This window comes from Syngnathus typhle, linkage group LG9 (genome assembly GCF_033458585.1).
Source record: "Syngnathus typhle isolate RoL2023-S1 ecotype Sweden linkage group LG9, RoL_Styp_1.0, whole genome shotgun sequence".
NCBI classification, from domain to species: domain Eukaryota; kingdom Metazoa; phylum Chordata; class Actinopteri; order Syngnathiformes; family Syngnathidae; genus Syngnathus; species Syngnathus typhle.
In genome coordinates, this window is record NC_083746.1 from 6,005,468 (window position 1) to 6,030,495 (window position 25,028).

The following is a 25,028-nucleotide window of genomic DNA, read 5'->3' on the forward strand; positions in this document are numbered from 1 at the left end:
GGCATTTCATGACGTCGAATTGAAAACAATAACTAATGGTTATGAAGCGTGACGAGCGCCTTGGAGGGGCGGTGCCATTGTTGAACCTGCGACGCGTGATTGAAGACAAAGTTTCCCACTTTCACTTCCTGTTTTACCTCACCCCCGACCGCTCATAAATCCGAGCGCAGATTGCAGGATGAGCCATCCATAACACTCACCACCTCCAATTTATGCACGTCAAAAAATGGCGTTTGTCTACCCTGCGCGTTTTACTTTTACGATCTAGAGCGCCTCTTATCCTTATATAACATAACGCATCGTAACTCCGACCGGACAAAGCGGTGGCGAGTCTTCGAAGATGAGGAAGCCAGACGTGAAGGTGGTGCTTCTGGGGGACATGAACGTTGGCAAGACGTCTCTCCTGCACAGGTACACGGAGAGGAAATTTAGAGACACCATCAGCACCGTCGGAGGAGCGTTCTTTCTCAAACAGTGGGGGCCCTACAACGTCTCCATATGGGACACCGCTGGTAATTCCTGCTCTCCAAAGTTTTTTTTGGTGTGTGTTCTAATTCCTGTGGGTTTATTCACTGTGTTAGCCCATTGATGCGTAATTCCCGGAGTTGAGGCAATCACTGGTATGTGACCTCAAGTCTGGAGCCGATGGGGACTGTTGGACAAAGTGTCTGCTTTGTGCTTTTAGATGGTGGAGGCAGCTGGCGTCTTTGTAAATGAGTTAAATTTTCCCAACCTGGCTAATTTCCCAAGACCTGTAGAGTATTATATTCTGCGACAATATAAGTACAAAACACTGATTTCAGAGGAAGAATGGGGGGAAAAAAAGCTTGTTATGAAAGGAAACATGTCAAACATAGCAGACTTTGATGCTAACATATATATATATTTTGCTTTTGTGACACCGCAAACTTATAAGACAACATAAACAAGACAGAAAGGGATTTTGATGACAAGACATGTGCATTGTTTTGAGAAATGGTGATAACTGATCGGTTTAAGTGGATCAAACTCAAAATATGCAATATTAAATATCACAGAATATCATACCGTATTTTCCGGACTATGAGGCGCACATAAAAACCAAAAATCCTCCCAAAAGCCTACAGTGCGCCTTATATATGGACCAAATTCCTGAATTTAAACTGGCCCAAAGCATTGTGTCATGCAATCAATCATAAGTGGCCCACTGAAGACTATGAATCATGAATCAAAAAGACTATGGATCATTATTTTGTGATTATAAAGTAATTTGTTGCGTCTGAAGTTGGAATAAAAAAGATAAAATGGAGAATGATTTGATTTGGATTAAAAATCTGACATGATGCATTAATGGTGCGTCTTATAGTCCGGTGCGCCTTATATAAGGACTAAGTTTTAAAATGGGCCATTCATTGAAGGTGCGCCTTATAGTCCGGTGCGCCTTATAGTCCGGAAAATACGGTATTCATTTTTAGAAAATGTCCTGTCTCGCTCATGCTAGTGTCAAGATAACTTGTTGGTCTTACACAGCCACCGGGCTACTGTTTATGTAGACCTATGTAGAAAAATGCTAAAAACATTGTGTGATTATTGCGGATTTAAACGATGGTGACTGATGCAAACAATTGCGAAATATCGGAGTTCATCCGGGGGAAAATTCAAGGCCAGCTCGCAGGAAGTGTTCCAGTAATGTCATGAGTAGGTGTCCACATTGTGATCACTTCCTCTCCCTCTGTGCTGCTCATTCTCAGCAATTTCTGATGGAATGATTTATTCGGAAGATGGCCTTATGAATTATAGCGTTATAGTTTGGGGTTGAATGAACACTGTTAAATAATGTCTTCTCTACCGAGTTTGAATTCATTTCTAAAGCTCTGTGACGAATCCTGCCTCAACAGTCACAGACATTGTCCATTATCCCTCATGCTAGCAATTGATTATTCAAACTTCTGTCGGGGGCTAATCTGAAAGATTGTGATGTTTACCGAACGTGCTAGCTGTGACATCAGTCATTACGCGGCCCGCTATGTAAACATGACTTACTGAAATACTTCAGTAAGGTAAGATAAGGAACGGTTGGCGAGTCACATCCTGTCTACGTTTCCTTGACCTCTCCCAAGACTTAATCGTCGGGTTTAGTGGGTGACTTTGCTTATGATTTGCAAGATCAGCGCCATTCTGGGAAAGAAGTTTTCAAAGCAAACAAACTGCCCGCTGCTCTCTTCATCTTTTTCCGTCTGCCTTTTTCATTTGGATTGGCCGAGTTTGTTTCACAGGAGTGTTTTTAAGGATCTTGCCCTGTTCCTCTTAATAGTCACATGATGGTGTCATGACAGGAAGACTTTATGCATCGTGTTGCTATTTCCAGAAGCACAAGAACATCTCATCAGTCCCTAAAATAATATTTTATGAAAAATATTCCCACATCCTTCTCAGATCTATTCTGGGACATCATTGCGATTTTATTGGACGTATCCCTAATAACCCCAGAGAAGGTGATTCCTCACATTACATTGTTGTGAAATGACATTACATTAAATATTTTTGAGTTGCTCAATTGAAGTGTGAAGAAATTCTTGTAGGACACAACTTTTCCGGGCAGTAATGTTGCATATAAACAGCTGATCAAAGGATCACTGCTCAGTGAGATCAAAATCTTAATCAATATTAATTTTCCCATTGTCAATTTAAAAGTCAAATGTTGAAAAATAAATAGAGAGTAAATGGCTGGAATTTTATAAAATAAATGGCAGGACTAGTTCTAATTTATTTATCCTGTAAGGGAAATTAGGGATTCACAGAAGTGCAGATTATTCAAATTTTATACACTTGCACAAGAAGTAAGCGCTTGTTAGTGACCAAACACTTCTTATAACTTTATTGCTGAATGAGGTATTGTCCAATAACGGGGATTGGTTTTTGTTTCAAAACAGGTGAATTGTGACCCAAACTGTCTTCAAGTTTTTTTTTTCCTCAAGACACCTAAAGCATTCCAGGTTACATGAGGTCAAGGAAATAGGTGTGCACTGTACCTTTACGTTTGACATTAATAAGAAAATGCACTTTGATCCAGCTCTAGTTCAAAAGCGGGTCGGTCATAATCGGACTTAGAAGTGTCTGCACGTCCAAACTGAAATTATTCCTCCCCAGGTCGGGAGCAGTTCCATGGTTTGGGCTCCATGTACTGTCGTGGTGCGGACGTTGTCATCCTGACTTACGACGTCACCAACTGGCAGAGTCTGGCCGAGCTTGAGGAGCGCTTCCTGTCCCTGACGGACACCGCCAACCACAACTGCATTTACGCCGTCGTGGGCAACAAGGCCGACCTGACGGACAGTAAAGCCCAGCTGTATCAGGAGATGATCGATTCGAATCCAACAGAATCCGAGGAGGACAGATCAAACGTGCTGTCCGCTTGCCCCACGCCGCCCGCCTCGCCCGTGTCCATCCCCAGCGTCACACTCCCCAAGCAGGTCACCCGCGAGGACGCGTTGGCGTTCTACGGGCGGATTCTTCACTACAAGGGCTTGGACGAGAGGACCAGCCTGCCCGCGGAGAAGATGATCTTCGAGACCAGCGCCAAGACTGGCTACAATGTGGATGCTATGTTCGAGGCACTCTTTGAACTGGTGCTCCCCTCCATGCTGAGGAAGAGGAAGGAGTACCACAGGTCTGACACCGTGGACTTGGACATGTGCAGGAAGGGCGGCGGAAAGCGAGGACGATCGACCTGCTGCTAGGACCCAACCAGGAAGCCCCGCGAGAAGAGTTTTAAAACGTGATGGGACCGCTTAATATGTGAATTGACAAAGAAACCACTAGCCTTGATCATGTCAATGATTTCTTCATACTGTGAAGCAGCATCTATATGACAAGTCACCCCAATGACTAAAAGTAGCCGTCTGCAGAGAATAAACACACTTTAGAATCCAGAAATGTAATTTTCATGAATTACACTAACCTAATTGCACTAAGTATTACCATGTAGCTAGCATAGTACACTGTCTTAAATAACACTTCTCATTTAAATGTTTTCAGTTTTCAGACTTAAATCTTCTCTTTTCTTCATTAACACCAATCTAGTCTGTTTTGTAAATGTCCTTACGTTAATGACACACAGCTATGTTGAAATTTTAAGTGTAATGAGAATAAAGATTTTTATTTAGCTGTGGTTAGTTAACGAAATCACACAATGGACTCTTAGAAACAACATTTAATCTTTTACATTATACTGCAATAATAATGTATTTCAATGAATAAGTATTGTTTGACTGATAGTGATCTGGTGTGTTTGCAAACAAGGGGAAAACGGACCATACTTAAGCTGGTCTACCATTTACAAAACATTGTTTTTTCAAATCTATTGCGGGGTCCACTTTAGTAGAGGAAAGATGTTTTGAATCCCCCATTTATACAAATCAAGTGGCCTGTGGTTGCTGTTACCCACACCTGCCCTTGAAACACTTGAAAACTGCCAAGTCCCCTGATAAGAAAAAGGTTACCCAAGGACCTTGGATCCAAGTCCAGGCTGTTTACGTTCTGGCAGTTGAATTAATCATTAGCAGATTCTGAGTCGAGAGTGACCCTGAAAATACATTTTGCTGCAGTCGACTTCATCGAGATAATAACCTCAAAATTAGAATCAGTGCATTTCGTATATGACAGTTTGCAGTTAACATTTTGGCTGACAGTTCATGTGACGACTCATCGGACGTAATACAGAGCGTAACGATAATGAAGGCCTGGTGGGCAAGCAGAGTTAGTGGCTTAAGGATAAAGCTGGATGCAGTGCAATAGGAGCAACGAACAGTCTCTGTGTGATTGCCTGAGGTAATAAGTTAAAACAGTAAGCACCATTACACATTTAGAATCAACATACTTGTTTCTCAAGGCACCAAACAGTCATTGCGTATATGAGCTTTGTGACTCAGGCGGGGGCTGTTGTGCTTTACACTGATCGATGGCGGCCAAATGACAACACCCAAGATGTCTCCTCTCACAAGTTCTTCATGCAGACCTGGCAGCGGCTGATGCGCGACAGGAGCTGGCCCGCTTTGAGCGTCTCTGATGCCGGCTCGGTGTGGAACGACTGATCTATGGAGGTGAGCCAGAAGCTGTGCTTGTTGGCGAAGTAGTGACACGTGCCCTTGGCGCCGTTGCACTCGATGAACGGTGACGTCCGGAAGTCTTCCAGGCAAGATCCGGGCGATGACAGCGACTGACCCCCGCCCTCGTTTCCAGCTGCCGTGTGCTAAGAGGTAATTGATATGTCATTTATTTGGCTGTAGACAAAAGTGAGTATATGTTTGTATTTTGCATATTCCAAAAGAAGTGACTTAGCTCACTGCATACTCCTGTAATGAAATTTTATTAAACTGCACTACTCACCATGAGGAAGGAGTAGCCAATCCAGAGGCTGCGCCATCCAGCGGGACACTGCGGAATGTTGATGTCCTGGCTGTGCACGGCGATGGCGATCGACGGGGCCTCGCAAACCGAGCAGCGGCTGATGTAGGGTTTGATCTCGCCCTCCTCCACAGGCATCATGGGCAGTGGGGCGGTGGTGGACAGCCAGTAGGACTTGTCGTTCCTGCTGGCGTAGTAGCAGATGTCTCCAGGGTTGCAGTAGAGGAAGGGCATGGTGCTGAAGCGGGGAAGGCAGGAGCCAGCCAAACCTGACAAGAACAACACCAAGGTAACCCATAGTGGGATCATGTTCATCAAGCATAATGTCACTTCAATTCTGCCGGACTCACCAAGATCCTGGTTGTGAGCCTTTTCTTGGCCTTCCAGGTACAAAAGACTGTATCCATCCCATATTTTGGACATCCCCACGGGGCACATGGGAGTCTGCTCAGACTGACTGTGCTTCACCAGCAGGTAACCCACACTGACACTGCGGCCGGGCATGCCAGGTAAACCGGAGACACCTTGTTTACCCCGGTTACCTTTGACCAAACACAATGCAAATGTCAATAAACTGGTACAAACAGCTACTTAAAATCTCAATAACTACCCCCATCTGTTATACTAGTTGGAGAATAAATCAAAAGTGCAAAGATAAACTTTTTTGTCCTCAGCTATCCGTTGTAGTTTCTGGGTTTATCAATTCAACACACCTTCACAAAACAAGATTGATAAAAATCCAATTTAGTAACAAACCAGTTTCCTGCCTAAACTTGCGCCTACTTTTTAATCCTTTAATCCAGGACTATTAAATGAACACTAATCCTCATCTGCCCTGATCAGACGTACCCTCCAATCCTTGCAAACCAGCATGGCCCACTTGGCCTGGCTCTCCACGGAATCCAGGCGTGCCTGGTGTTCCACTTATTCCTGGCATGCCTTTCTGCCCAATGGGTCCAAAAAACCCTGAAAAAAATAAATAACAGAGCCTGTCAATTTCATCTTTTTACTTGACCACTGTTGGAGAAATGTTTTTAGACTTAATTCAATTTATTTAAATGTTTATATAATGTCTTATTTAAAATCACAGCAAATATCAGTGTTCAAAAATGAAAACCCTAAAAACATTTAAATTACTGATACATTATTTATTCCATCTTCCCATTCATGAAAAAAAAAAAAAAAAAAAACTGACCAGCATCCCCAGGGGGTCCCCGTGGTCCTGGTTCGCCTTGAATGCCTCTCGGTCCTTGAATACCCTGTGGTCCCGGACGACCCCTCTCTCCTGGCACTCTGCTGAGTTCTCCAATTGGACCTTGGTTTCCTGGCAACCCACGCAAACCTGCGGGCCAAACATATTTAAGCGCAAGGACAAACTAGACTCCAACCAATAACAAGTCTTAAGTAGTAAGTTAATCATTTACCTGGCGGTCCAGTATCTCCTTTAGGGCCATATGGTCCTCTCTCTCCCTTGAACCCAATCTGACCAGGAGTCCCCATTGAGCCCTGTTCTCCTTTGTCACCTATAAGAAAATACAGGAAACTAGAAATGTAATGAGATGTAGACGACCACAATATATCCGGAGGAGTGGAGTGGATGTGGATTTGTGATTCGGTCATTTTAGCGTACTGTACCTTTCTTCCCAAAAATTCCATGTGGTCCCCTATATCCACTTGAACCGTGTTCTCCAATGAGCCCTTTTCTACCAGGGACTCCAGGATGCCCAAGAACTCCAGATATACCTTTTTCTCCAGAGGAGGCATCAATACCTGGAAACCCTCTGGCTCCAGGGAAACCTGGGAAACATAATTGTAGGGTTCATAAATATTGTATCTGGGTCACGAGCTCCATCAGAGCATTTGAATTAATTGTCAACTCAACAGCCCTGGTAACTATGATGGTTTTGGTTGTTGACCCAGTACAGTCTCACCCTGGAATCCTCGGGGTCCAGGAAAGCCCTTATCCCCCAGGGGTCCTATTCTGTCTTGTTTTCCATCTGGTCCACTTGGCCCACGGAATCCTGATAATCCAGGCTGACCTTTGTCACCTAAACACACCAAACGCAGTCTTCAGCCCAGTGGTTCACTAATGTACACATTGGTCAACTGAGAGCTTAGTAAGTGGCAGAAAAACTTACCAGCATCTCCTTGCAAGCCTTTTGAACCCGCAACGCCTGGCACACCTGCCTGGTTGTTTGGGTTGCCAGCCTCACCCTTCTCTCCTTTGGGTCCTGGGTTGCCAGATGGTCCAGTAGTATCCAAACCTGGCAAAATCACAACCAGAAGCAATGGTTTTCCTCAACTTTGGAAACTGCAACATCAGTTTGAATAGTTTTAGGAGCATTGGCTAATCGCTATTAAGAATGCTGCTGCAAAATTACCTGCAATTCCAGAGACACCCTTTTGTCCTTTTAATCCATCTAATCCGTACAGACCAATGACACCAGGGAAGCCTGCACACATTTGTAAAATGAAAAAATGAATGTAACAGATAAAATCATCAGCCAAAAAATAGCAACGCTGAATCGATCTGATCCTTTCACCTTTTGTTCCTGGAAAGCCTGGGAAACCTGGCTGCCCCTCTTTTCCAGGCAGCCCAGCAAAACCCTTCTGGCCTTTGTTGCCAGGAGTTCCTTTCTGTCCATCCGAACCTACATTTTTATTAGAAACAATTTAATGGAATGCTGTTTGAATCTAATTCAGTATTAAACAGAATGAGAGCGAAAAGAATAAGATAAACCTCTTACCGGTATATCCGACATCACCCGCATCGCCTGTCTGTCCCCTTTTCCCTTCGATACCATCAAAACCAGGAAGTCCTCTATCTCCGGCCAGCCCAGCTAATCCTTTCGCACCTATTTGGATGATAACAATAATTTGATAACAGTACAGCAATCCCGAGAAACACTATTAAGCACTAAAGCAGATATGGTATGAATTATACTTTATGGTACCTGGGTTTCCTGAAGAACCAACCTCTCCTCTCAGTCCAGTTGCTCCTGGAATGTCTATGCGAGAGCCACTCTCACCTTGGGTCATATAAAAATATTAAATGATAATGAACTATTGTCAACAAGTATTGTTTAGTTGTAAGTCAATTTGAAGTTTGTACCTTTGATTCCCTTCTTGCCCTTCTCCCCTGTGGCACCATAAGCACCAGGGCTTCCTTTGACCCCCTAAAGACAAGAACAAGACATTATAAATGGACAAGGGATGAGTAATATGTGATAGTAGAATAGACCATGTGATAAATAGAAATGTGATAAATGACAGACAAGAGATTTCAGACATTTGACAACATATTTATATTGTCACCTTTTTACCACTCATCCCATCAAAGCCAGAAATTCCTTGACTCCCGGAATACCCTGGCATTCCTTTCAACCCTGGTAGCCCCTGTGCACCTGGATCACCTTGGAAACCCTTTTCACGACTGGGTTCTCCAGGAAACCCATGTCCTCCCTCACGGCCCGGAACACCAGGAAGGCCCTTTGAACCTTCGGAAATTGGTTATGTGAGGAAGTAAAATGATGAAAATGCAACATTATTTGGCAATGAGTTGTCATTGTCTGCTTAACCTCTTGGCCCGACGAAGCCTTGGTTTCCTAGATTTCCACGATCTCCCTTGGGTCCTTTCATGTCGACTATCATCTGGGGAGGGATCTCTGGCTTCTCACCAGGTGGGCCCATTAACCCACGATCACCTGGCAATTAAAGAATCAGAGGATGAGATTAAGTAAAAAGCCTCTCTAATAATGGCTGATATCACATTTTAGAAAAGACGGATCCAGCACCTTTTTGTCCAATATTGCCCGTCATTCCTTTTGGACCTATTTGTCCTGGCAATCCAGCCTCTCCTTTTGTCCCACCGAATCCTTTTACGCCTGTATTACCAGAGACCCCGCCAAAACCTGACATGCCAGGAGACCCTTTGAATCCTTGAAATTGAGAGGCATAGTGTCACCAAAATACTCAAATACTGGACATTTGGGTTAGAATATTACACAAATAAACATCAGTCGAACCGACCTTTCATTCCTGGAGGTCCTGGTTTTCCATCTGGCCCAGGCAGTCCTGCGTTACCGGGCAAGCCGTTCTCCCCGAGAACCCCATAGTTACCTGGTTCCCCTGGGAAACCTTTTATTCCAAATGGCCCTGGAGCTCCCGGGTCTCCTTCTGTTCCCCTTTCACCAGTTAAACCTACATAACAGTATAAGTGAGGTACATTTAATATGAACAAAGAATTGCTCTCATGGGTTGGGGGTCACCTGGTATTCCGACAGCCCCCGGTGGCCCTGGTGGACCAGCGTTGCCAGGATCACCAGGGTAGCCATAACTGCCTGGTGGTCCAGGACTTCCTTCCAGACCCCGCAGGCCTGGAGGGCCAATGTCACCTTTGGAACCAATCATACCAGGCATGCCCCCCATTCCTGGAATGATAGAAAGAATAAAACTTCACATAAAACCAAACCTGTAAGGTCAACCAAAAACTGCACCACCAAGCATTTCCTGGCTTTTTCCCCTTTGTGTCACTGTGTGATGTAATGATATATTTTAAAATATGCCTTACCCGGATAGCCTAATTCTCCCTGATCTCCAGCCACACCCTTGTTCCCTTGAAGCCCATATGGTCCTGGGTCACCAGGAGGTCCCTGACTTGCGCCCAATACTTCTCCGTGGACACCTTTATCTCCAGGTGATCCGATCCGTCCGGACAGTCCAGGCACGCCTGGAGAGCCGACTGACCCTTTTCTCCCCGGCACGCCCAAATCACCGCGGGGACCGGAAAAACCTAGCAGAAGGCATCAATCGAGTTAATACAGCAATATGCTATGGTCATGAACATGAGGTTTCATGGATTCCAGAGCAGTTATAGTTTACCTGGTGGTCCAGGTTGACCACCTGGGCCGTAGTTTCCGCTTTCTCCTTTATGTCCCTTTACTCCAGAAAGACCTGGCAGACCTTTGTCACCCGGAAGACCTAGTAGTTGAAGATAATAGTAAGTCAAGCTAACTAGCTGCCAAAAAGCAAGACCGCACTGGTGCTTCTGGTCTTTACCTGTGAGACCAGGTAATCCTCTGGGTCCAGGAGAACCAGGTAGTCCAGGAGGTCCTGGGAAAGTTCCACAAGGACCTAAAAAGAAATGACGACGCCCAAAAAACACATTAATTAATGATCATATCATGGTTATGTACCGAACTCGCTGTACAACAAAAAATACGGTGACTTTGTCTGGTGCCCAGCGTGTATTGTGTTTATAGATGCAAAACCATTATCTTTACATTAGCAAATTATACCTTTGTACGTTCATCATCAAACTGAAAGCAATTCAATTCTGGCAAAAAATCATGCACACAAGGCAAAGCACATGGAGACATGAAAGCATCATTATGCCCGCTACCTGTTACATCCCATTGTTCTCCATCTCCTGCTGGACTACAGCCGCCTTTCAATCGCAAGAGAAACAGAACGAGAGAGGCATTCGGTACAAGAGTTATTCAAAAGCATAAGCATTATTTTGCAAACAAGCTCAGCCCGAGCTGGTTTGACGGCTGCAGGCCCTGCACCAAAGGCGTCAACTGGAGGCACAGCAGCAAAAGTAACAGTACAATCGTAAAATATAATCATCATGCGGCATTGCTTTTAATTCCCAAGCCATGGATACTCTTTTTGGCAAATTATTTGCCCAAAAACAACGAGAAGATCTTATATGAGGATTAAAAAAGTGTTAAGACTTAGTAAAAAGAAAATTAGATGAAGCATCAAATGAACCTGTGGAGCTGATGGGTCATTGAATCAATCAGCTTCCTCTTACCTGGGATACCAGGTGTTCCTGCAACTCCAGGATAACCATCAAGACCAGCATCACCAGGTAAACCAGGCTGGCCTTTGATACCCTCAAGCTCTGCACCTGGCTCTCCTCTCAGTCCAGGTGCACCAGCTCGACCTGGTACACCTGAGAAACCTTTTTCTCCTCTCTGTCCTTTGGAATCGTCTCCCTGTTCACATGAACGACACCTACTATCACCATCCGAAGGAGATGATCCATTATTTTAGGAATGAATGAATACTGGACTCACCGGAAGACCTCGACTGCCATGAAACCCAGGCAGACCAACTCGACCCGGAAATCCTTGCTTTCCCAGTTCACCATCCTGCCCCGGAATTCCAGGATCTCCACGATAGCCTGTGGACATTATATTGCATCCACACAAAAAAAAAAAATATGGACACTATACAGGAAAACCGTTGATTATTTGGAACTGGTTGCTGCTTAATCGTGTCTTAAAGCAATTGAGACAACATTAGCACTTGGCTAAAACTATTAGCGACAATCTAATAAGTATAGCACACCTTTCTGGGTCGCTACAGCCGTGTCTCCCTTTCTGCCTCTCGGACCTGGCTCACCAATAACTCCCGGAGTTCCCTGCAATAAGTCGTCGTCATCATGGGTAGTGGGCAAAATCTTGAATGTCTGATTTCTCTTACGGATAATCCATCCACTCCTGAGGGTCCCAGGTCTCCGGGGTCACCCTCCCGTCCAAACTCTCCAGTCATCCCGGGGTCTCCGACTTCACCAACTGGCCCGATTGGCCCTGGTGGGGAGGTGTTAACGGCGCATTCACATTGCCCGTGATCCCCTAAAAATACAAAAAACAACAAATTCACTATAACTTCAGATAACAATTTCTAAAACAACATTTATTTTGTATCCTGGAAAAACAGTACCTTTGACTCCCTTAAAACCGGCATTTCCAGGCCTTCCTCTACCACCAGGAGACCCCTTGAAGAAATCGCCCCCTTGATACAGAAACGTCGGTACATTTGGTCTTTAATTCCTGCATCATCACATGGTGGCGGTGCTGATCATGACTCACAAGATCCTTTGGGCCCCTGAGGACCTCTGGAACCTGGGCGACCAGGGTCGCCCGGTGGTCCTGCACTGACAGCAGGACTTCCTTTTTCCCCCTGTTGGCCTTTCTCTCCTGGCTCCCCCTTTCTTCCAAATGGACCGGCGTAATCAAACACTGACCAAACAAAGAAAATGTTCAAACACTTTTGATCCCAGGGTTGTGTATTTCCTCATATTGTGTTTTATTTATGCAACTGAGGAAAGTACCTTGGTCTCTTCCTGTCAGTGGACCACAAATGATTGTTTGGGACTTACAACATTGCGTGCATATTACAGTAAACTTCATTTCTACCGCAGGATCATGATTATCATTTATCAGTCAGTTTTTTGCTTGTTTGAGCAAATTAGATTTTTATCCAAGGCGTGGCATTTATTCTTTCAACTGGACACTAACAGCTTTTGTTTTTAGTTTATTTTTAGCACTATTTGAGGGAACAGGACATATTTAAAACAACATTTGTTACTCATTTATTAAGCAATATTGTGATCCTTGTTTCTTATTGGTATCACAAACCTTGCTGCTGCGAAAATGAAGCGGTGCGTCCTGGTGGTCCAGGAATTCCTTGGTCTCCTATTGGTCCCCTCTCACCTTGGGGACCTTGCTCACCCGGTGGACCAAGGGCACCAGCTTATAACATTAAAAAACAAACAGCTATCATTATTAGCGTCTGAGCATAAAAAGAAAAAAAATATTTTTTTTTAATTCACATACCTGATGAAGACCAAGGCCAAAATCCAGATGAAATCAATTCCCCAGCTTCACCTATCACTCCCTAAAATACAAAATTAGTACTACTCATGTATTCTCTACAGATTTGGTCTGATTTATTGTGTCTTAGAATATAACCATAATATTAAACACAAAATGATCATTAAAATATCTGTTAAATGTGGGGAGAATTGCGCAGTATCATTATATACAACATATAGTAATATTATATATGCAATAGGTCATAGCATCACGAGTGGTAATTCAGTCATGCATGAATCTTTTTCTTTTATTTTTTTTTTTACACACAAACATCTCAAAAAGCAAACATTTTAAATAATTTCACAATTCAAAATGAAAATATTCACCTTTGGACCAGGTCTGCCGACTTGTCCTGTATCCCCCGCGTCCCCCTAAAAGAAAGCCTCGTTAACAACTCTGTAATCGATCCCCTCTTCAAGAGGAGCAGCATGGGTCATACAAGCGTACCCTTGATCCAGGCTTGCCGGGAGCACCAGGTAGTCCCTAGAAATCCATCCAATGCAAATTAAAAAGATAAAATGAAACTCGGGCCTCAAAGCAGTTAGACTGGAATATGCAGAAATGTGCTCACTCTTGATCCAGGGAACCCCGTAATTCCAGTTTCTCCTCTGTTGTCAGCCTGTAGTTAAGCAACAACAATGATGCCATTATGTGATCAAATGATCATAGTAAGGCGCGAGAAGAATCAGCGAGCGCTTACCAGATCTCCTGCTTGTCCTTTGAAACCTTTCGGACCAGGATGGCCCTAAAACAATGCAGATATTTTAACACCTTACAATTAAGATACTTTTTTTTCATGCAGATGAGTGACAATGGAGCAAATGTACGCACCAAGGGTCCGAAAGGTGGTTGACTGTGGGGATGAGTGGAGTTTCCTGGCAGTCCCGGGGGTCCAATCTCTCCCTGGGGTTAAAGAAAGATGACATAAAAACATGAGAATGCTAAATCTGAAGAAAAAGTGTCTGGGACACGTACCAAAGGTTTGTAAGGTGTTTATTTTAGGGGAGCCCCATTTTGTATTTCCACAAATTGTATCTTAGCCCTCACATTTACTCCGAAGACTGCTACGCTATACTTAATAAATTCAAACTTGAGCTTGTGTGAGGTTGGAAGTCAAAGTTAGAACTCCACTAGTTATGTTTTCCTCAGTAGAGAAAAGAATAAAACCCTGAGACCTCTATTTGAGCGGAGGGCACTAGTTGAGGATATTACAGGACACGTGACATATCCCGACAATTATGTCGTCGTCCCGAGCGGTCACTAACCTGGTCGCCCTTCATCCCCTTGATTACATTTGTCACGGCCTGTGGGGAAAACACAAGGACAGTAAAAGCATCAAAGTGTGACTATAGCCATCCACATGCAAATTTGACCACTTAAATGAGTCTTGAATACCTTTGGTCCACGAGGACCTGGTGGCCCGGGTTGACCCTAGAAGAGGACACAAACAGAAACATTTGACCACTTACATGTAAGAAGTCTTAAAATAATATTATGTTTATTATTATTATTATTTTAACCTTTGGTCCTGGGATCCCTGCGTTTCCCGGCCATCCTCGGTTACCAGGAAGGCCCTGCCAAATGTCACAAAGAATCACTAGACATGTCTACAACTGGTTTCTCTACAACATAGAGCAGATCTGGGCAAATGCCAGCCCACAGCATTTGCCCATTGTCCAACATGTCTTACAAATTGTCCATTGGTTCCCGGTGTGCCTGCGTCTCCCTGTGGAGAGATGATCAAAATATTAAATAAATAAATGTGCAAAAACGGGCTCGGCATGTCAACATCAAATATTTCGTATAGTTTATTCTTTACCCTGAATCTCCTCATGTACACGGTGACATCCAAGGTGTCGCCCTTCTCCCCTTTCCTGCCCACTTGTCCCTGACAGGAAACATAAAATCAAGCACTGGGAGTACAACTTGCAAGTGACTACCAAAACCTTAATGGAGGTCCACTTACAGAAAAACCAGGTGCTCCTTGACGTCCCATTTGACCCGGGATGCCGGATTCCCCTGTTGTTCCATTACAGCCGTCTGCTCCGGGCTTTCCTCTGGGCCCCGCTTGTCCTGGATGACCCTAAAGAAAGGAATGACCATTTCAATATGAACCTGCTTTAAAATATGTACACAAAAAACTACTTACCGGAATTCCATCGTTTCCAGAGAAGCCAGGTACGCCTGTCATTCCCTGCGGAGAAATAATTTAGCATGAAATAAACATGTACGGACCCCCCGCCACCCCCCCCCCCCCCCCCAAAAACAATTACATAGATAGATTTACCATATTTCCTTTGGGTCCAATGTTGCCATTCCGTCCAGTATCACCTTTGTGCCCCTTTGGCCCTTGGATGCCTGGATCTCCTGGTCTCCCCGGTGGCCCGGTGATGCCTTGGGGACCAACAGGCCCGTGTTGACCCTGAGGGAAATCCATAGCAAGCTTGGATCAGTTCGATATAGAGCGGTAGAGCAGACTGGAGTTACTTTATCAAATCTTTCAGTGATTGTTTAGAGTTTAAAGACAGCTAAGTCTTTCTGTCATTTGAAACTCTTTACACCCATCTAGTGGTCAAGCCTTGCTACTACACCAGCAGCCTCCCCACTCCAAGAAGAGTTGCATGTTGAACAAAAATAACCACTGGAATTATAGAAAGGTAAATACAAAGATAAAAAAAAGAACAACATTCTTGTGGACATGCTTTTCTGGTGCCTCTGCTGGGGGCAGCGGTGGGGGTCTGAGACATTGGTTGAAGTTGAAGCGGTGGCCGAGGGAGAAAGTATGACTTTGCAAATGATTGCAGAACTTGTGGTGGGTGATATCATGGGAAACGGCGTTGTTTGTTTGCTCTGAAAGTCCAAAAGGTCAGCCAGCGACGACCGCTGAGGTCAGGGGGCCAGGACGTGTTCTTGTGAGAACCAACAGAAACACCCACGGACAAATAGTTTGGGGGCTCCGTCATTGAATGTCACCTTCTTCAATTCCTTTGTTGCTTGTGGTGGCAATCAAACAAGTACAAATACTCATTGCCCTAGTTTGGCACATTTTATTATTGTCATCAGTGAATGACTCTACTTTTTCCACCCTACATTTGAAAACAAAAATGTACTGTATACTTTTTTTTTTGGTCATCATAAGATAATATAGCACTTGATTAAAAACAACTAAAGTTCAGATGTTCTATTAATCTTTTTTGGGGTTATTTTGTTTTTTAGTAAAAGCCTGAATATTTTGTGCAAACACGGATTGCTATTTTAAACTGTTTTTAATTATTTTAAATTTCGATGTCTGTGTGTGTGTTTGTGTATGTATGTTTGTTCGTGTGTGTCAAAAAACAGTTATGTCTATGACAGGCATTTCGGATGTGTGTGTTTTGTCTCGCATCAATCCGGACCCTGCAGCTGTTCATACAAGACTAGCACCACAAACCACCACAAGAGGGCGCCATAACAACACAAATTCCAGATCATGCAGAGAGACGCGGTCCTCAAATTTAAAGTACAAATCTGTTTATGCGTTTACAGCCATAAAATTCATCCATCCATTATCTTTAGCGCCGATCCACATTAGGGACAACTTAAAGTCTTCAATTAATTTAACATGCATTTATTTGGAATGTGGAGGCAATTTATGGTTTCATCTTTTGATAAGTAGGTCAAATGTTAGTGTAGATGCGCTTAACCTTGTGTATATCAGAAGTGTACAAACTACAAGCCAGATTAGAATCAGACAGTTATGATTATGGTCAATGTGTGAAGAAACAGATGTGCTTCCCATTGTTTTTGTGGAAAAGCCCCCTTTAGAGGATAATGCATGACGCATGTATTCATAGATTAAATCAAAACCTTGATCCGGATAAGATTTAGCGAGATAACTCATTGAATGGAAAGTTTTCACTTATTCAAACTAATATATTTACTCTCATTTACAGCATGAAAGAGACGTCTGGTGAGTTAAATTGTTTTTTTTCCCTATTATGCTGATGTTCTTAACAAACTTGATGACCTTCCTGTGTAGAGTTTGCATGTACACAGCATCTACTATCTACATTTAGAATCATAATATGTTGCTTTCGACCAAATTCTGAATTTTGAATTTCAGGTGGAGGTGACAATTGCATGTTGCATCGCCTTCACTTTGGAACACTTGACATTCTTCTGCATCGCTCTGCCGTCACCTCGCTTCCTTCATTCTTCATCCTCGGCTCGCTATTGTTATCTACTCGCGCCGCTTCCGCCCAGCATTTCCTGCCTTCCTCTCCTCAAATTCTACTTCTCAAACGCGGTCAAAGCACTTCCTCTCGTTCGGACGCCAAGAGGACAATCTCTTGACAAGGCAAGCGGATAACAAATAGAAGACATCCGGCTGTTCTCTGGAGCATTTTGAACCGAAATGAGTTCATGGCAGTCGAGAACAATCCCAAAACTTGGAATGTTTAGAATGTCGTACAAATTGGAAACTGAATCAAATGATCAAAACCAGTGAAGACCTCAAGAGTGATTTTTACTTCCCATTTCGCTCAGAAAACAATCGTAAAGCCTGTCTAATGAATTTGCAAAATTGTGATGTATGACTGTTGCTTTTTTTTTTTATTACCATTAACCCATTTTTGGTGTCATTCATACATAATTGCTCAGGTTGCCCTTGCAACTTGAACTCAATAAACTTACCTAATTAGAACATAAATAATGAATCTCATTAAGCAACAAAGGAGGAAAAAAACGCCACAATCTTAACAGAGCAATAAAACCCAAGTTTCCCATTCTGGTCTGGCAACTAGCGTCTGCTTTTTGCCCTATCACTTCTCACCTCATTTGGAAAGCATAAAATGCCACACACACACACGTATACATCGCAAAACACAGACACACAATCTGACCGGTCACAGTGTTACTGAAGTGTGCAATGACGGGATGCTGATACTAAAAATACCATTAAAAAGTCAGAAACCAACTGATAAGACGTCAGATATTTTGCCTTCAAAGACGGACATTCCTTCAGCTGGAATGATGCGTGGCAAGGTTTTTTTTTTGGGGGGGGGATTAGGTCATTCATTTGAATGTGACACACAAGAGTGCAACTAGATGCGGAAAAAAATGAAACCTCTGACCCGAATGTGAAAATATAAAAGATCTGCACAAAGGACATGTGGTCAAACACGTACTTATTATTCCCGATTGTAACCTGACACACTAACAAAGTTTATTATTGTTACCGTTTTTTTCCGTGTATAGTGCGCAATATTTTACTAATTTATTGTCCTAAAATCTGGGGTGCGTATTATACATGGGTACAAAGAAAAAAAAAAAAATTTTTTTTTTTTTTTTTTAAAATAAAGTCATGGTACAACAAAACCAACAACAGGACTGACCGACAAAGTCGTGGAACAAAAAGACAGGGTGACATTACCAAAGACAGGAACAGAATGACAGTAACACATGCAATGATCCAACGGTGAGCGAGGGGCAGACAGGACTTAAATACAAAACACGTTACATCGATTGAGGTGACACAGGAAGAGCGGGGTGACACGAACAGAAACTATGGCAACCTAGGCACATAGCAAAACTGGGGACGAGACATGACAAATCTCCCCCGAAATAAAACTCACCTTTCTTCTTGTTTGTTGTCAATCGCGCATCGCATTCAGCCATCCTGCCCAACACACTTAGTAAAATTCATAATTGACGACACATCGTTTGATGCGATGGTGCAATCCTCGATGGTGTGTTATTGTCAAATATTGTTTGTTTTTTAATCTCCATCGCGGACCGGACGTCATACGGAGGCCGCCATTACAGATGCGCAGAACGGTTGCGCAAGACACGTCAGCTATATAAAGAGCGAGAGTTCAGTTCTCCACCTATTAGTTTCAATTCACAGTTTAATTAGCAGTTTCAATCAGCAAATAACAAAATGCGTATTACAGGTAATATTTTATTTCACAACACTTTGCCTTGTTCCTTTCGTCTCTGCTGTTCATTTCAAACACGCTCCATACGACCGCAATGCTCTTGTATCAGACGCTCGCTCGATCACCTGCTAGTTTGCCGTCTGCCACAATGTACCCTAGACAAATCCGAAACATTTGTTGCGGCTCCGAGTCACGACGAGGGGCAAGTTTTGGTTTCCAAGGGTGTTTTTATTCCTCTTCAACGTCTCTCCCATACAGAGCCGCCGTGTGCGCACGGAGCGCGGTGGTGCGTTTAGGGGCAGTCGGAGAAATCAACGCCAACAAAAAAAATGACATCCAGCCTAGTTAAGACCATACCAAAGACTTTAAAAATGGGACCCATTGCCTCCCTGCGTGTGTGACGATCTTTGGGACTTAAAAAAAAAAAAAAAAAAAAAAATTTTTTTTAAAAAATTAAAAAAAATTCATAAAAATTGGGTGCGTATTATACATGGGTACAAGCTTTTTTCCAGCATCAGCATGCCATTGTTAGGGGTGCGTACTATACATGGGGGCGCACTATACATGGAAAAAAACGGTATTGTTGTAAAGTAATAGAATATTTTATTTTGATTCTCACGTGATTTAAAAATATATCAAATTAACCTACAGCCATCACTCTCTCTAGACGTGTAAAATCAGGATTTAACGTTCAAAGATCTTAGCTAAATCAAGGCTGAGCTTGAATTAGGCCTACGCCCTGTTTTTTATTCTTTTTTCAAATTTTGTGTCAAACAAAAGAGTGCCACCATCTAGTGGCCAACAGTGTAATTACACTCAAAATAAATTGGAGGCTTAACAAAATTGAGTAATACACAAACAACCAGTACCACTGACACAATGGAGGGAGGCTAACTATAAAAAAAAACACATCTCTGCTTGATTATACTGAACTCCTGTTTCCATACTGGCAGAATAATGTGTCTCATAGCAATGGACATGCAGTTTCTGTAATTGTTATCTAAGATGGCTCCATGAAATTTGTCGGAAAACCTCTGACATCGTGACCAGACCCTTGCGCCCCCCCCCCCCCCCTTCCTCTTGCTCTTTTTTTGTGAGTGCATTTTTGTTATTCTTCAATTGCACTTCTATTAGTCGTCCTCTCTGACGCCGTAAATTTAATCTGGGCCCCAGAACTGTCTCCTGGGGTGGATGTCTTGGGACAGACCCAATAAGAGCAGGATGGGAAACGCACGGCACTGTGTACCGACCTCTGACCTCTAGAGAAATAAAAATCAACTCATAAACAACTGTGCGGAAGCACGTTTTGTTGAGAAAAAAAACGAGATGAAAAGTACGGCAATTCAGCATTTCACGATCAGCACTTTACTACTTGCAACGTCCTCCTCATATATTACTTTAAATATTTTAATTATGATATTGTGATGATTTGTGTGTTGTATGATATCAAGCTAATTATGGTTTCAAACTGAATTCCAAGTTACAGATCCTCTTGGGCGTTTTTTTTTTCCAAGTTATCTATATTTAAAGGCAGCATCAGTTGAGAAAGTGGAAGAGTCAAGAGTATTCTCATAATGAGCAGAATTGAACTTAAGTGCTTTAGGGACTATTTTCTCCTGGAGGAATTTTGTTCCCACGTGATAAATCCGTAACCCCATTTACAAGTTTATATTGGACGGAACTTTTGTGTACTCATTTCCTGGAGATCTTCTTTTGGATGACGTCCATGAAGAAAAGGGGCTCATCTTGACTGGTGGGGGGGGGGGGTTGCAATGGATGCCCCAAGGAGAACTCAGGCAGAGTAAATAAACATCTGCAGATGATGTTTGCATATCTATGAGTGTGTTTGGGTCAGGGGAGGGAAGCATCTCCATCTCCAAGAAAAATGTCAATGACCCCATTGGATGAGCACAGACTTCAAATATACAACGGCTGGACAAGGAAGGACGTTTGACAGACGGACGCATGCCTCTGGCGTCAGTTACGCCTTTTTCTCACTCACGTTGGCCCCTTTGAGTCCATGAAAATCCTCATTTGTTCCAAGTATTCGCTTGCATCCAAATTAGCAACCACTGGACCCGAGGGGCAGATCCAAGAACTACTCGGACTTCCCGCTAGCCTCCCAGGCCTCTCTGCGGCCGGACACCTGCGCTCTTGCCTCAGGTCTGAGGAATGAGATATCTGCGGGCCCAAAGCAGGACGCAGCTGTGGCGTCCCTGCGTGAGAAAAATTATATCGAGGCGCGCGGTCCAGAATGAGGTGTTGCCCCAAACGTGTCGATATAGCACGTCTGCACGATGTCTGATTGTGTTAAGTGTAATGAGATCCATCGTGGGTGCGTTGCGTTTTCACTCCCACGGTTGTAATATGACGTCGCGACTGCTTCTTTGGGGCGCACTCATTTTTTCAGAGAATTTCTCTTTAGTTCTTTGATTGAAGCATTGGGGAGTCTTTACCTCAGCCAAGCACAGAAGTGCAAAGGCTTGACGTATGTTTTTTGTCATTGTTTGTTAGGCCTCATGTGAAACATCATGGAAGAGCTAATAAATTTCCTTGCAATCCAAATTAAAATGCACACGTATTTATATTGTATTAGCCTAAAAACAGCTACCGTATTTTCCGCACTATAAGGGGCACCGGCTTATAAGGCACACCTTCAATGAATGGCCCATTTTAAAAATGTGTCCATATACAAGGCGCACCGGATTATAAGGCGCACCTTCAATGTATGGCCCATTTTAAAACTTTGTCCATATACAAGATATATACATTTGGCCCACGGGCCGGACTTTGGACACGCCTGCCGGAGTGGCTCAATATTGGTCCATGTATAAGGCGCACCTGATTATAAGGCTTTTGAGAAAATTTGAGGTTTTTAGGTGCGCCTTATAGTGCGGAAAATACGGTACTTTATTTAGCTCTACATCTTGATGGGTGGCTTCAAATCAGCCCATTCGAACTCGTGTCAAGCACGATCACTCAGGGCAGCTCTGTAAACATTGCAAAAGATGCAATTCAAGAGGGAAAGGGACGTATTTACGAGAGCTAATTGTTTCCTGTGCGGCCTTCCCCTCCGTGTAGCTTTCACCTGATGGGGAACATATGGCATGGCTCCAGTGACCCGCGAGGATTTTCCCTCCCGTCCGAAGGCTACTCTTCATTGAGCGTTACATTTTTTGACTCCTGTGTGTAAATCAGATGCTCCAGAATATTCCAGTGGAGGACCCATGTGGACATCATATTAACAACCGCTACTCCCATGAAACTAAAAAGACGTCTGGTTGAAAGACACAAAAGGACCATATTGCCAAATAAATCAGCGTTTAGACGTGAGGCCTTCCTACGAAGCAGACGATCCCTCCCTTGCACAACAGGAAACCGAAAATCTAGAGCGTCTTTGCCTCGTCTTTAAGTGTTTGTCTTCGTTGTGTGTTCTGGCTGATGATTAAAGCATGCAGGATGCTTACAGAAGCCAAACACATTGACACAAATACTCGGCTACTGACTGGGCGCACAGTAAGCAGAAATTGATGACATTGGTCATTTTATCGTAAACGTACTATTATTAAATTTAGATGGCGTCAAACATATAATACACCAATAACAAAGTTTCTGCTCATACAAATATATCCAGACATGTTTTATGGTTCCAGCTGCGCATTTCCAAAAAACACAATCTTGGTCAGACAGAAAACTGCACTCACTATTTTAGTTTGTACATTTTGACAGTATGTTTTCTTATGGTCTTTTTTTACTGATTCATTGTTGATGCATTATTTTGATTAATCTTCCTCACATTTAATATGGTAAAACCGATGGCGTATTATATATTGTTGGAAAACATAATTTTATGATATAACTTTTAAAAAAGAGAAGTCAACTTTTTTAAACAATATGTTGTATGTGCCCCTGCTAGTCTAAAAAAAGGCATTCTGATTAATATTGCATTTGTCGAATATAAGTTAAGTTAACCCATTTTTATCCATCTCAGTAGGCGGCCATTTTGCCACCTGTTGTTGACTGAAAATGACATCACAGTTGACAAATCTCAGGTCCCAACCAATCACTGCTTAGCTATATAGAAACACGGCTTGGTGAACAACTCCGTACCAAACATAGATTGCATTGGACTGGAAATTTTCATTAAAAGCGATATGAATAATGATTCCTTTGTATTATGATCTTGTGACATTTGTCTTGTGAGTCATCAACTGTCTGGACTAAATGTTCCCAAATTCTTGTCTGTTGCTCCTGCCAAAGTGGGCTCATCTTTTGGCAAACTGCTTGGTTTCAATTAAAATGAAACAACTGGGAATAAGTTGTCAATGTTTGGTCTGTCTTGATAAAAGATCTCCTCTTCAAATCCCCCACCTGTTGTTTAAATCGGTTTCAAACTTTTTCAAATCCTGCTACATCATAATATCAGACAAGGAGACCTTGTTACTCCAATCCCTGCATTAATTCAAGTCCAACAATAAGCGGACAACTTTTAGTGACAGCAACAGGTTTGTACTTCCCAGACTTCCCCTTCTACCGTTTTGTGTTCCTTGCCAAACAGTTGGTGCTTCTCTTTGCCAGGCCTTGTTATGAGCGATTTAGGGGAATAAATGAGGCTGTGAAAATTTCAGTTTAGGGATTTGACGCTAAATGCGTCATGTGGGAAGATTTTTTTTTTTTTTTTTATGCAGTGGTCTCGAGACCTTTGGTCGTTTGACGTTTGTGCTCATTGACAAAAAAGAAGCACATTTAATACTTATTTTACAATCATGTTTTTTTTTTTTCATTTAACATTAATTAGCCCTCCTTATCCTTTGACAATAATAATTGTTAAAATTATTGCTTGTACCCGTTCTTTCTAAAATCTTCCCAATATACATTGTTCCATCTATTTTTTTCCCCCTATGCTTGTCCTCACTATGACGGTGAGCTGGAACCTCTTCTTACAGATTTTGAGCGGGAAGCAGGATTACACCCTGGACTGGTCGCTAGCCAATCACAGGACACAAATAGGAAAAACTAAATCAATTTGTGTCTCATGCAACCATCAGAAGTGATCCAGGAGGTGATCCAAAGTTTATCTTTCCAACTCCAAAACAATGCGTCCTGTTTGAATCAGGTTTAGTGAGAGGAGCTCTTGAGTATGTACGTCATGCATTTGGAAGTTTTGAATTCTTCTGACATGATCTTACGCACCCGGGAGCTATAAAGTACGACCATTCAAGTGGTTGTGAACCGACTTGCATCCTTTTGGTGAGAACACCATCAAAAGGTCTTTGAACCTTGTGAAATCCTTAACATTCCTTGTTGGACCATTATCCCGTTCGTCCCTGGAGCCAAGAGGAAAGTACATGAGGTTCATGGGCAATCGAATCAGAATGTTTTCATGGAACAAGGAAATCTCTGCCATTTATAGACGCTGCTGGCAAATAAAACACACAGCCGATCTTTTTCCCACAAAAACACAAGCCATCCATATAGAAGAGAAAAAAATCAGTGCTCTGTCATTGTGCTCTACTTCCTGAGGTATGTCATTTCCTGTTCCAGCATCAGCTGTGCCAGTGTTTCCCAGGATGGACCAGACAGATTCCCCTAGCATCTGCATTACAGTCAGTGATTCCCAAACCTCATCAAGGAGGGCTCATGTAAACAGGCGCCACTGTTCTCAGAGTAATATAAAAATTCTAAAGCCTGAGAAATAAAGATTGTCCAAAAGTTCCAACACAAAAGATGCCATTGAACTGCTAAACATGCTTTTGGGCTGAGCACAGAAGTTGCCTTTTGCTCCGCTTTGACTGTTGCCATGGTCTGATTCCATAACGCTACTGTGTCAAAAACACTGCAACTCCACTTACATGCCCGGTAACAACAAGTAATATGGAGGAGCTTGAGATATTTGCCTGCATTCTTATTAAGATGATCTCTGCCAAAAGAGTGGGTGGCCAAAGATTTATGAGGTTAGCATAAGGCAGCCTTTTGTCTACTTTTCGGGGTTTCTATCTATATCAGTCCTCGTATTTACGGTACTCTACTAGTTGTGTAGAAGTGAACGTCCTTGGGAATTTCC

The 25,028-nt window shown here is 42.9% G+C and overlaps 2 protein-coding genes and 1 long non-coding RNA gene across 4 annotated transcripts in view; 2 read left to right on the top strand and 1 right to left on the bottom strand.

The window, feature by feature from the left end:
* Positions 1 to 114: 114 nt before the first annotated feature.
* rab20 (RAB20, member RAS oncogene family) lies at positions 115 to 4,144 on the top strand. The gene is made up of 2 exons (XM_061287781.1): positions 115 to 512; positions 3,130 to 4,144. The coding sequence occupies exons 1-2, from the start codon at positions 341 to 343 to the stop codon at positions 3,717 to 3,719; spliced, it is 762 nt and encodes a 253-aa protein (XP_061143765.1). The 5' UTR covers positions 115 to 340; the 3' UTR covers positions 3,720 to 4,144.
* A 33-nt stretch (positions 4,145 to 4,177) lies between these two features.
* The window catches only part of col4a2 (collagen, type IV, alpha 2), a 32,964-nt gene continuing 12,113 nt past the window's right edge, over positions 4,178 to 25,028 (bottom strand). Inside the window, exons 5-48 of one of the 2 annotated variants that reach the window (XM_061287777.1) lie at positions 15,337 to 15,471; positions 15,199 to 15,243; positions 15,016 to 15,132; positions 14,869 to 14,937; positions 14,740 to 14,775; positions 14,570 to 14,623; positions 14,445 to 14,480; positions 14,315 to 14,353; positions 13,881 to 13,952; positions 13,750 to 13,794; positions 13,621 to 13,668; positions 13,497 to 13,532; positions 13,376 to 13,420; positions 13,011 to 13,071; positions 12,813 to 12,926; positions 12,264 to 12,413; positions 12,115 to 12,186; positions 11,875 to 12,026; positions 11,740 to 11,812; positions 11,466 to 11,572; positions 11,201 to 11,384; positions 10,787 to 10,831; positions 10,444 to 10,518; positions 10,267 to 10,365; positions 9,956 to 10,177; positions 9,654 to 9,815; positions 9,415 to 9,585; positions 9,180 to 9,323; positions 8,964 to 9,089; positions 8,701 to 8,882; positions 8,498 to 8,561; positions 8,340 to 8,414; positions 8,133 to 8,240; positions 7,929 to 8,036; positions 7,767 to 7,838; positions 7,524 to 7,649; positions 7,317 to 7,433; positions 7,021 to 7,182; positions 6,810 to 6,908; positions 6,581 to 6,727; positions 6,235 to 6,351; positions 5,736 to 5,927; positions 5,368 to 5,654; positions 4,178 to 5,230 (exon numbers count right to left, since the gene is read on the bottom strand). In XM_061287777.1, coding sequence (XP_061143761.1) covers positions 4,976 to 5,230; positions 5,368 to 5,654; positions 5,736 to 5,927; positions 6,235 to 6,351; positions 6,581 to 6,727; positions 6,810 to 6,908; positions 7,021 to 7,182; positions 7,317 to 7,433; positions 7,524 to 7,649; positions 7,767 to 7,838; positions 7,929 to 8,036; positions 8,133 to 8,240; positions 8,340 to 8,414; positions 8,498 to 8,561; positions 8,701 to 8,882; positions 8,964 to 9,089; positions 9,180 to 9,323; positions 9,415 to 9,585; positions 9,654 to 9,815; positions 9,956 to 10,177; positions 10,267 to 10,365; positions 10,444 to 10,518; positions 10,787 to 10,831; positions 11,201 to 11,384; positions 11,466 to 11,572; positions 11,740 to 11,812; positions 11,875 to 12,026; positions 12,115 to 12,186; positions 12,264 to 12,413; positions 12,813 to 12,926; positions 13,011 to 13,071; positions 13,376 to 13,420; positions 13,497 to 13,532; positions 13,621 to 13,668; positions 13,750 to 13,794; positions 13,881 to 13,952; positions 14,315 to 14,353; positions 14,445 to 14,480; positions 14,570 to 14,623; positions 14,740 to 14,775; positions 14,869 to 14,937; positions 15,016 to 15,132; positions 15,199 to 15,243; positions 15,337 to 15,471 — 4,845 coding nt within the window. In that variant the 3' untranslated portion in view covers positions 4,178 to 4,975. The remainder of the gene's footprint in view (positions 5,231 to 5,367; positions 5,655 to 5,735; positions 5,928 to 6,234; positions 6,352 to 6,580; positions 6,728 to 6,809; positions 6,909 to 7,020; positions 7,183 to 7,316; positions 7,434 to 7,523; positions 7,650 to 7,766; positions 7,839 to 7,928; positions 8,037 to 8,132; positions 8,241 to 8,339; positions 8,415 to 8,497; positions 8,562 to 8,700; positions 8,883 to 8,963; positions 9,090 to 9,179; positions 9,324 to 9,414; positions 9,586 to 9,653; positions 9,816 to 9,955; positions 10,178 to 10,266; positions 10,366 to 10,443; positions 10,519 to 10,786; positions 10,832 to 11,200; positions 11,385 to 11,465; positions 11,573 to 11,739; positions 11,813 to 11,874; positions 12,027 to 12,114; positions 12,187 to 12,263; positions 12,414 to 12,812; positions 12,927 to 13,010; positions 13,072 to 13,375; positions 13,421 to 13,496; positions 13,533 to 13,620; positions 13,669 to 13,749; positions 13,795 to 13,880; positions 13,953 to 14,314; positions 14,354 to 14,444; positions 14,481 to 14,569; positions 14,624 to 14,739; positions 14,776 to 14,868; positions 14,938 to 15,015; positions 15,133 to 15,198; positions 15,244 to 15,336; positions 15,472 to 25,028) is intronic. The other variant, XM_061287778.1, reaches the window with a different exon arrangement.
* Positions 16,193 to 17,956, top strand: LOC133160167 (uncharacterized). Its single transcript, XR_009715818.1, has 3 exons — positions 16,193 to 16,548; positions 16,982 to 16,998; positions 17,152 to 17,956. It is a non-coding gene; the product is annotated as an uncharacterized LOC133160167 (long non-coding RNA).

Bases quoted from the DNA above. Each gene is read 5' to 3' on its own strand.
- rab20 (XM_061287781.1), top strand. From the start codon at position 341: ATGAGGAAGCCAGACGTGAAGGTGGTGCTTCTGGGGGACATGAACGTT. The intron at 513-3,129 runs GTAATTCCTGCT...ATTCCTCCCCAG, and splicing joins CTCCATATGGGACACCGCTG to GTCGGGAGCAGTTCCATGGT.